Source organism: Abrus precatorius, unplaced genomic scaffold, assembly GCF_003935025.1.
Source record: "Abrus precatorius isolate BTA unplaced genomic scaffold, Abrus_2018 Scaffold6, whole genome shotgun sequence".
In the NCBI taxonomy this organism is placed as follows: Eukaryota; Viridiplantae; Streptophyta; class Magnoliopsida; order Fabales; family Fabaceae; genus Abrus; species Abrus precatorius.
The window spans coordinates 25,633,442-25,645,724 of record NW_020874406.1 but is presented as its reverse complement, the minus strand read 5'-3'; the positions used below and the strand labels follow the sequence as shown (position 1 = coordinate 25,645,724).

General features: G+C 36.9%; 1 protein-coding gene across 1 annotated transcript; it reads right to left on the bottom strand.

The window, feature by feature from the left end:
- Positions 1–1,133: 1,133 nt before the first annotated feature.
- LOC113870473 (protein MAIN-LIKE 2-like) lies at positions 1,134–1,714 on the bottom strand. Its single transcript, XM_027507063.1, has 2 exons — positions 1,253–1,714; positions 1,134–1,163 (listed from the first exon to the last, which is right to left on the bottom strand). Exons 1-2 carry the CDS (start codon positions 1,712–1,714, stop codon positions 1,134–1,136), a joined length of 492 nt encoding a protein of 163 aa, XP_027362864.1.
- Positions 1,715–12,283: the final 10,569 nt, after the last annotated feature.

Below are 12,283 nucleotides of genomic sequence, written 5' to 3'. Positions count from 1 at the left end.
AAAGACAAAGTGTATTAATAAAGATGATAACAAATTCATAACAATATTAATAATTAACTATCTCCGTAATGGTGGCCAGTTCCGCAACAAGGGTGACGTCTGTGACGTGGTAGGTTTCATCGTTGTGGTTGTTGCTCTGAGATTTCAGGATGAACTTGTGGAGGATTTTGATCATCTTCGGTCTAGTTGTTAGAATGCATTTGATGAATTACCATGTTCATTAGCAAAATTCGATTGGTAAAGAGACTACATATAAGTTTGTGTTGAAGATGGAATTGTAAAATCAACTCTAAATAAGTTTGTAAAAAACTCCTCCAACGTAGTTGCAAATGAATGTCTTGTATTAATTATGTTTGCTTCTGACGTAATGTTTGGAGGAGTTGATGCAGTCTCGTGGTACGATAGTGTGGAAGTCGTACCGATTTCAAATGTGTTGGTAGTCCTTAGTTGTTAGTCGCTTTTCCTTGGATCTTGTAGTAGTGGTGGCACAGATAAGAAATAAATGGAATTAGCAATGTACCATTTCATGTATTGTTGTGTGTGACATAATAAGCCTTGCATTGGATGACCCGTTATTGTCAGCTCACGTCTGTTGTTCCATATCTCAATCCATTGAGAATGTCTTGTAACTCAATTTTCATTCTATCTTCCTCTCATGTTAATTTTGTGGAGGTCATTAAAATTATTCGTTGGAGAAAGGACTTCTTGGAAGAGACGAAACTGTAATTTGACTGTATCTGTTTGGTGTCATTCAACAATTTCAAAACAAAGAATGACGGTACATGAAGTCCACAGTTGGACATCTCTATATGCTTCTATGGGTATTGATGTTTGCAAGTCTTGACATGACGCCCATAAAAACTACAAATATATCTAACTTTATTACTTAAGATGATGTGTAAAAGATAAGAAAATAAATATGAAGAGTTACCTGATTAGCTTAAATGTGATCAAACATTGATCTGTACCCAATAACATCATTGTGAGGTTTATTTTGAAAGTTTAGTACTATACCTCTGCTCCATCTGCACACGAGAGGGTATGTTGATGGATTACTAGAAATTGGCGCAATATATGTCATGCGATACCATGCCCAAGACATTAACAGTGATGAGCAATCACCCATTATTTTGCTACCAACTTCCGTGACTCTGCACATTTCCCTGTACAACATAGCTAAACAAGCAGAACCCCAACTATATCGTCTTGTTCTTCTAAGATCAGTTAATAAAGCTAAATACATAAGATGTACTTTGTTGCCTGTTTTGTCAGGCATGAAAATACCTCCAATTAAATATAGTATATAAGCCCTACAACAGGCGTGAACTTCTTCTTCAGATGATTTTTCTGGTAATGGCAACATGTTGTCTTTCAACCACTTCAGTTTTAGCATAGAGCCAATAAGTGACTCTCCCTTGACTGGCAAGATACCGAGATATGTGTCACACATTTCCTCCCAGTCAAACATTGTTGATAAACCATCAACTCTTAGCCCAAGTTGAAGTGCAACATCCTCTAGGGTTATGGTGCACTCCCCTGTTGGAAAATGGAAAATGTGAATTTCAGGTCTCCACTTCTCGACCAAATATGTTATCAATGCGTGATTCACCTTAAGATGCCTTAGCTTTGCTACCCTAATAAAATCAAGTTGTTCAAGTATAGGAACAATTAGAGGACTGGGTTCTGGCATTGAATGACAGAAAGATGAAATCATGTTTTCAGTTTCTTGCAGTTATTAATAAATTAGTAACATTATATGTAGAATATTGATTTACATATTCAGTTAATAATGGTAATGCATAAAACTTACCGTTCTTCCAATGAAGGCGGACCTGTGTTCGTTTTACTTCCAGAACAACATTTTTAGTAATGGGAGCAAAGACAAAGAGAAACGAAGAACAAAGATGGATGCAAGTTTGAATGAAAACATGTGGCATTGAATGAACATATTTATAGATAAACTTTGGTATGATAGAGTAGCCTTGGAATCTTGAGAAGTCACTATCCATTGGTCTGCGTGAAAAGAGAGGTTATTATCCCTTGGTCTTAGTGACTGAAAGGTCACTATCTCTTGGTATGCGTGACCAAGAAGATTATCCCTTAGTCTGCAAGAGAGGTCATTGTCCCTTGATTTTAGTGACTGAAAGGTCATTATCTCTTGGTGTACGTAACTGAGAAGTCACTATCTCTTAGTCTGCGTGACTGAGAAGTCACTATCCCTTAGTGTACATGAATGGAGAGGTCACCGTTACTAGTACAATGTGGTGAAGCATCGAATGACTGAGAATTCAACGTTACCATTATAAATAGCCTTATAAGGTATTCATTTTATTCATTCAACCTTTTAAGCTTGTTCCTTGTTCTTGTGAACCTTCTCCTTCTGAAAATGTCTTCAATTTATGTCATTGTTCATTCTAATGGTGCCATTAACCAATGTCCTAATGAGAGTTTTTTCTATTATTGGGGTAATTTTAAAAAAAAATTATCAATATAGGTTTTTTCAAAACAAATTCCCTATCTAGGATGGTTGCACTAAAGTCGTCCAGAAAAGAGACGACACAGGTGATGACGTGACATCTTATGAGAGTGTCGTCACATTACTAGCTGAGACTAATGACCTGACCGGTCTACGTGGCATCAAAGTCGTCCAGAAAAGAGACGACATACTTGATGACGTGGCATACTATTGACAGTGTCGTCCCATTAGTAGACGAGACTAACAGGAAGCTGACACATGTCGCATTAGAAACTGCGTCGTTCATTTTAGGACGATTTTGGTAACGTCCATGTCAAGTACGACTCCAATGCCATCCGCTTCAACCTGATTTTTATGCTACCGCTAGATAAAAGTTTGATACATCCTTTTGTCCAAATTTAGAGGCCTATAAATACTGAAATTTATCACAACAATCGTGCAACTAAAAGAGAAGGTAACTGTGAAGTTTTCAATCAGGTTAGGTTTATTAAGCATTATGAATATATTTTAAATTTATTAGTTATTAAAAAAAATTTATTTTAAAGTTTTTTTATTCAGAAAATTAATAATATTTTTAGTGTTAATGTTGTAAATAATTTTGTTTTGTTATGTTTGAAAATAATAAAATATAATGTTAAAAAATAATTATTTAAATATGTGTAATTGTAATTTAATTTTTAAACAAAAAATTTTTTATATTAAAAATTAATTATTTTGATGACCAATTATTTTGAATGCAGGATGAATGAAATTATTGTTATATTATATTCAAATGGTAGAATATATAAACGAAATGATGGTATAATTTTTGAAGGGGAGAAAAAGATTATTAAGATAGAACGTGGAATTATAGTTGAGATGTTTAAAAGGAAGATCCATACAAAATTGAAATTGTCTAGTAGTCATGTAATTTCTAGACTAATTTCACGAATTTTAGTTGAAATAAACAGTGGATGCCGTACAACTTTGGATATGTATGATGATGAAGACATAGATTGTATGATAAGTGCGTGTCAACAATCACATCAGAGGAATATAGTTGAGATATATGTCGATGTTGCGGTCGGTCAAACATCTTTTGTGACACATCCATTAGAAGTAAATTTATCACCCTCACATGTTCATGTAAGCGATGACGATGATTATGCAATAAGAGAAGGTAATATGATTTTAATAAATTTAAAGTTTTAAAATTGATGTTACAAATACTATTAATAATATAAGTTTATAATGTAGGATCTACAGATGAAGATGAAGGAGATATTTCATTAAATAGTTTTTCTGATACTGATTTAGATGATGAATTTGATTCCATGATCAATATCGACAATGATGCAAGAGTTACCTCAACACAACAACATGGAGGTATGATTTTAGATTATTATTTAAAAAATAGATTTTCATATGTGATATGTAATATATAAATCGTTACTGAGGGTGTAAATTTCATGGATGAATTGTTGTAATACAGAAACAACATTGTATTTTTAGAATATAATCCCACATTACACTCATATTAATTGGGAACACTATGATCAAGAATTAGATTTTCTTGAATTGAATGACTCACAATCATGGAAGGAAGGAGATGCATTATATGTTGGGCAACTATTTGACACTAAAGAAAATGTAATAATAGCTATAAAACATTATGCCATGAGGAAACATCAAACTTTTTTTGTAGTGGAATCAAAAGCAACAACATATGTTGTGAAGTGTGTCAATCACAATAGTGGATGCCCTTGGAAAGTAAGAGCATCGTTGTCAAAAAATGCAGAGAAGTGAAAAATTACGAAGTGGGGAGGTGCTCATACTTGCGTACATACTTTAATTTCTCAAGACCACCAAAAATTAGATTCTAAATTTATTTACTCATGCATTCTTGGTATGTCAAATTTTAAATTGAATATTATTATTTTGAAATAGGCAATAATATATTAAATTTCATCGTATTACATATAATACTTTCCTACTAATTGAAATACTCCTTTATGTAGGTATGGTGAAACAAAAATCATTAGTGCTTATTTCATTAATTCAAGAGAGAATTAATGGTCAATTTGGATATTCAATTTCCTATAAGAAGGCATGAAAGCAAAACAAAAGGTAATAATTATTGTATTTGGTGATTAGGATGAATCTTATGCTGCATTGCCAAGATGGTTAGAGTATATGCAATTACATGCTTCTGGATCTGTATACAAAATTGAAACCAATGATTATGTTCAAAGTCATGTTGTGGATAATAGATATCGAGTTTTTGATCGATTGTATTGGTTGTTCAAGCAATGTCATGAAGCTTTCAACTTTTGTAAGAATATAATATAGGTAGATGGAACATTTTTATATGGTAAGTACCGCCAAACGTTGCTAATTGCTACGACTCAAGATGGAAACAACTGTGTGATTCCCATTGCATTTGCCATTGTGGAAGGAGAAACATTATCTGCATGGAAATGGTTCTTAGCCACAATTTGTCTAAATGTGACAAATAAGGCAGGCCTTTGTTTGATTTCTGATCGGCATCAAAGTATAAAAGGTGCAGTCTCTAACCCACATGTTGGTTGGCAACCTCCAAATGCTTATCATGTTTACTGCATTCGTCACATTGCAAGCAATTTCAATCGACAATTCAAAAATACCATTTTGAAGAAGAAACTGATTCAATTAGGTACATTTTTACACAATACACAAATTAATGTAATTAATATTTAAAAATAAGTTATTTTGTGCACCTGTGCAGCAGCCTGATTTCTTGGATTTGGATCCTCTTCTTCACGAACAACCGCCTCACCCACTCAGCCCTAAATCTCTTACCTGCACTCCATTTCAAAGCCACATGTATGTCATCTAAATAAAAATAATATTTAAAAACAAAATACATTGACATTATTATTATTTTGCCTTTTATAAGATATTTTCTCACACAAAACAGATTCTGGATGCCAACAAATTTCAAATGTTGCTGTGTTTTCTTTGTTTGGTGATTTTGCAAATGAACGATGCAGTCTGGGAACATGAACGAGCAAGGAAGAAGAAAGGGCCTCCGCGTAATGCAAACGGTCAATTTGGTAAGCCACGTGGAACAATGGTGTTATTGTCGTCCCTGACCCAATCGACAACACAGTCGGCACAAATCTAGACGACTCTCTACGAGTATGCCACGTGTCTTGTTTATTCCCTAACCGTTGATCAAATTTTATTCACTTAATTTTTTTTTTCATTTTTAGTGTCATCCTGCTTTTGGACGACTCTGATGTCAGCTGACATTCCCCACCCCAGACTGGGAATTTGTTTCGTTACAACCCTATTTTGATAAAAAAAATTTAATTACCACAATATGGCAAAAAAACTCTCCTAATGAAGGAGTCACGTTCACCTCACCATCAACAAAATTAGTACATCTAAAGAGAGGAGTGACTCTACAAAGGTTCAAGAAAGTCATCCACACAAAATTTAACCGAGACTCAAATGAAAGGGTGACAATTATACATTTTCGCTACCCAATTAGACTTGGCTCGGGAGTTAGCAACTACACATGTGTTGAGTTGAACGATGATGAAGACGTCGAGACACTCTTCAACATCCACGATCAGATATAAAATTATATGTTACATTTGATACAAACGTAACCCAGCCACCGCAACTTTCACCTTCATCTTCACCTTACCAAACTTACAAAACCATAAATCCATCTTTTCCAACATATGATATGAACTCCAACCGTCAGTCTTATACACATGCATTGATAGTTTTGCCTTTTGCAAACCAATTGTTCAAGTGGATGGAACATTTTTGAATGGTAAATACAAAGGGACTTTATTAGTGGCAGTTGCGCAAGACGGCTGCAACAACATAATTCTCATTGTCTTTTATGTGGTTGAAGGTGAAACCATCAATGCATGGTTCTTTTTTTGAAAAAACTTAAAGAGGTACGTAACCCTGCAAGAGGGGTTGTGCCTCATTTCTGATCGTCACGAGGCCATAAGAAGTGCATACTCCAAAAATGGAAGTGGTTGGACAGAACAAAATTTTGTCAATGTCTATTACATTAGACACATTGCACAAAACTTTATACGATGATTCAAAAATGCTGCACTGAAGAAAGATGTCGTCAATATGGATAACTTTAATTTTTTACATACTCTATATTATCATTAATATTTTATAAAATTGCTTAGCTAATTATGTTAATTTAATTTGTAATCTTGTTTTCAACATATGGGATGACTGAACCGAGATTCTTTTACTATTACAACATAGTAAAAGATAATAATCCTGAAGTTGCACAATGGTTGGACATATCCCAAGGGAAAATGGACACTGCCATGGGACAACAAACTTAGTGGAGTTAATCAATTTAGTCTTGAAGAAAACCAGAACCCTACCAATTTTTTTCATGGTCATGGCAACATACACTCGTTGCAATAAGTTCTTCATTGACAGAAGCAGGGAAGTAGATGCAATGATTAATGCTAGACATATATAATGATTTCAACGGCTCGGATGCCTAAGGCTAGATATTCAAGGTCAATTAGTTTTTTTAGTACCACCAAACACTCACGGACCAATGCATCCAGATCTCTTCCTTCTATCTGGAAGGCCAAGCTCTCGCCTGGTTCCAATGGATGTTCAATAATGGCATCTTGACATCTTGGGAAGCTTTTCTTTGCGCCCTCGAGCTTTGGTTTGCCCCATCCAAATTCGAGGACCCGATCGCTTCCCTCTGCAAACTCACACAAACTCAGTCCCTTCATGAATATCTTTCTGAATTTGAGATCCTGGCTAACAGAATCTCTGATTTTCCACAAAGTTTCTACCTTATTTGCTTTCTCTCTGGCTTGAAACCCCATCTCTGCCGAGAGGTAACAACCCTCCAACCATCGGACCTTCCCCACGCTATCGTCCTAGCTAAACTCCATGATGATAAGACCCGATCCACTCCCCCACCAATTAATCGCTTCGGCCAAACCCATCTTCCCTCTTTTCCTCCCACAACAAACACATGCACACCTTCCCCTCCAAAACCCCTCCCACCACTGTTACCCACACCATCCACCAAACTTCCCATCAAACGCCTCACTGAGGCTGAGATGCAAGCTAGGAAAGATAAGAATTTATGTTACAACTGTGACGAAAAATACACTAGGAGTCATCGTTGTAAACCCCAATTCCTACTACTCACCACTGATGATCCAGTAGATTCCTCAAAAATCACTGAGAAATTTTCTTCCCTCGATGACAATGCACAAGAGGCAGGTCTCATAAGTCTTCATGCTTTTTTTGGTCAGTGAACCCCACGCACCTTCCAGGTTATCGGATCAATCCAAGGGTATGCAGTGCAGATCTTAGTTGACAGTGGAGCAACTCACAACTTCATATAGAATTGCGTGGCCCAATTTCCCCATTTGCCAACACAGCCCACTACGTGTGATGGTAGGTAATGGTGACTTCTTACCTTGTTCTTCTTTCTGTCCTCAAGTAACTATTACATTGAATCAACTTGATTTTTCTATTGATATGTATCCTCTAGAACTCCGGCACTGATGTAGTTATAGGTGTGCAGTAGTTATCATGGTCAGCTCATTTGTTATGGATTACAATGGTCCATTAATGAGATTCATGTGGCAAGAGAAATTGGTGGAACTAAAGGGGGATCCTAGCTCAATTCCTTCTCCCATATCTGCCCATCAATTACGCAGACTCCACCACACCAATAGAGTTGAGGCCCTTTTCCAATTAAAACTTGACCATAACCTTCTCATACCCGCAAACTCCACCCACTCTCCATCTACAGAACCACATACTTCCTCCATAACCAGTACCCTTCCCATCTCCACTGATCAACCTTTACAATCCCTTATAACACAATACTCCACCTTGTTTTCCACTCCCTCCACTCTTCTACCATCACGTCCTACAGATCACTCACTCACATTATTACCCAACACCCCTCCTATTTCTGTTCGACCCTACAAATACCCACATTTTCAAAAACAATAAATAGAAACTCAAGTTCAGAAGATGCTTGATCTAGGCTTCATTAAACGTAGCAACAGCCCCTTCTCATCACCAATTCTTCTTGTTAAGAAAAATGACGGTACATGGCATTTTTGTGTGGATTATAGGGCTCTCAATGCTGCCACTGTGAAAGAAAAACTCCCTATTCCCACCGTTGATGAGCTCCTCGGTGAGCTTGGCTGTGCATCTTGGTTTTTCAAACTAGACCTCTTCTCTGGCTTTCACCAAAGTCTTATGTTACCTAGTGATTCACACAAAACAGCATTTAGAACACACAATGGCCATTTCGAATTTCGAGTAATACCTTTTGGACTTTGTAATGTGCCATCTACCTTTCAAGCAACAATGAATGATCTGTTTTGGCCACATCTCTGGAGATTTATCATTGTTTTCTTTGATGATATTTTAGTTTACAACCCTACCTTGGATGATCACATTATGCATCTCGAGACAACATTCCAACTTTTGCTCTCCCACAGTTTTCGCCTAAAGGGCAGCAAGTGTTTTATAGGGCATCAATCAATCTAATATTTGGGTCACGTGGTTTCAAATGAGGGTGTCAAACCAGACCCAAAAAAACTGGAATCAGTTCGCGATTAGCCTGTTCCTACTAATCTCAAAGTTCTCAGGGGTTTCTAGGCTTTACCGATTTCTACAGACGCTTTGTTTCCGGTTATGCGTCTATTGCTCACCCCTCACTGATCTCCTAAAAAAGGACAATTTTGGGTGGACCGGCAGAGCACATGAAGCCTTCCTACGCCTCAAATAGATCCTTCTTCAAGCACCAATTTTGGCCTTACCAAGATTCGATTCAGTGTTTACATTGCAAACAAATGCATCGGGTATAGGCATAGGTGCAGTGCTATCTCAGAATGGGCATCCCATTGCTTATTTTAGCAAGCAATTCTGCCCTAAACTCCGTCATTTCAACGTACATACATGAGTTATGTGCAATTACTACAGCTGTGCAAAAATGGCGCCAATACCTCTTGGGTCGTCATTTCATTATACAAACAGGTCAAAGGTCTATCAAGGAACTCCTCTCTCAAATTGTTCTCACTCCTAAACAGCAGACTTATTTGTTCAAACTATTGGGATTTGATTTCAAAATTCAATTTCGACCCAGTAAGTCTAACAATGCAACTGATGCTCTTTCACGCCTTGAGGAGCCTCAAGAAAATGAGACTGTCACATCCCTTTATGTTCTATCAATTCCTTCTCCAGATTTCTTCTCTGACCTCAAATCATCTCTTGCTTCGAACCAGGATTTCACTGAACTAAAGGATAAAATTCTTGCTTCCTCCAGTGATTTTCCTCACTTTTCGATCAAGATCTCATAATATACAAGGATAAAGTTTAGCTACCACCAACCTGCATTCATCCTTCTGCTACTCCACAAGTTCCACTCTACACCCTTGGTTGGGCACACAGGGGTCACTCGTACTTTGAGCAAACTGCTGAACAGCTTCTATTGGCCTAACATTCGCAAGGATGTTAAACTTTTTGTGGAACAATGTCAAACGTGCTAGCAAACTAAGATCCCTACACAATGCACTCCTGGGCTATTACAACCAATTCCTCCCCCATCGCGTTGGTTGGACAAATTTATCCTTGGACTTTATTGTGGGCCTTCCTCCTTATAAAAGTTTCACCGTTATTTTAATAGTGGTGGACAGATTCTCCAAAGGTGCTCATTTTGGCATGCTTCCTAAATCATTCTCAGCAGTCTCCGTAGCTCAATTGTTTGTGGAGATAGTTTGCAAACTCCATGGTTTACTACAGAGTCTTATTTCAGACCGAGATCCAATATTTCTTAGCTAATTCTGGAGGGAACTTTTTCGACTGAGTGGCACAAAACTCCGCATGTCTACTGCTTATCACCCTCAAACTGACGAGCAAACTGAGGTCACTAAGAAGCTGTTACAATAGTATCTTCGCTGCTTTGTTTATCACAAACCTTCTCTATGGGGAAAATTCTTACCTTGGGCCGAATGGAGCTTCAACACCTCCATTAATGCTTCCATAGGATTCTCACCATTTGAAGTAATGTTTGGCACTAAGCCACCCATCATCCCTCCTTTCCTCAAAGAAGACACATCCAATGTCGCAGTGCAATATGAACTCTCAGGTCGAGCAGACATTCTTCGCAAATTAGAGTCCAACTTAAAGAAGGCTCATGAATCAATGACAAAGTGAGCTAATAAATCCCGTTGCGAGTTGCATTTTGATATAGGTGATTGGGTTTATGTCCACCTTCGTCCCCGCAGACAAACTTCTGTTACGAGGACATCCTCGTGGAAGCTTTTGAAGCGTTTTTTCTATCCTTTGAAGATCACAAGGAAGATTGGCAACATTGCTTATGAGGTCAAATTTTCACCATATACAAAAATTCATAATGTCTTCCACGTCAGTCTCCTTCGTCCTCACAAAGGTGTTTTGCCAACAACCCTGCTTCACTTACCGCCAAATGTAGAGGAAAATCAGCCAATCTTAGAACCAACTGCAATTATTGATTGGAAATGGGACAATTCTACCACTGATCCACAAATACAGGTGTTGGTTCAATGGAAGGGCATGCCACCGGAAGAGACTAGCTGGGAACCATGGCCATTAATTCAGAAACAATACCACCTTGAGGACAAGGTGATTCTTGAACCAGGAGGGGATGTAATGATTTCAGTGCCTATTTACCTTTCACCTCCTTCTAACAGCCCTGAGACAAATAGCCCACTAAGAGCACCAACCCAATTGCCTAACTTTGCGGTGACACGTGAGGAAAGATCTAGAAGGATTACTCACACACCTCACCACCTCAAGGATTATGTGGTTACGTGTGCCTCTACTCACAAAAAGGAGAAATCTATTAAGAACTAATGATTGGGGAATATTCATTGTAATTTTCTTTTCTTGCTGCAAGGCGGTTGCCAATTTGTGCATATATAGCACAATACTGTTAATGAAAGGACGGACAAGAAATTATTGAGTAATATTTTTCTCTCTATAATTTTCCTTTTTGTCTGTTATTTACTTTTCCTTCCGTAGAAGAACCTTTCAACATATGTACTCGAAGGTTGCAACTAAAGCAATTCAAGATGTATAGTCAAAGGCGAACACTCATAGAGTCATCACCTTTGACAGAACAAGCACTAGATTTTTAGTCGAAGAAATGCAACATCTGACAGAAATTTGACTCGTAGGAAGATTTACAATACAGTTAAATAAAATGTGGTGTGATTGTGGCAAGTTTCAAAAAGTTCACATCTCATACTCGCATGTACTTGCTTCATGCTTACACACACACCACAACTTTGACATCTACATATCTCCTGTGTATACCTTACAACAAATTTTTAAGATATACGAAGGTCAGTTTGAAGAACTGAGAGACGGAAATTATTGGCCAACTTACACGGGTCCAACTATGTGTCCAAATCCAGAACTGAAAAGAACTTCAGAGGGTCAACCCAAATCCAGTAGAATAAGAACAAAGATGGACATTAGAGAATAGCAAAGTCGAGCAAAAAATTATTTTTATTGTCATATCCCTAGTCACACAATGAAGACATGTCCAAATATTACTCAAATTTCTAGTTCCTGCCATTGATTTATGTTTTTGTTATTATTTTAAAAAAAATTTAATGTCATTTTAAATTTTATGAATGTCATTGCAACTTTTAAATTTTTAGTATTTGTAATTTATATTAAATATATAATTATATATAATATATCTACATAATATATTTAATTATATTTATTAATATTAATAACATATTTTTTAAATAAATA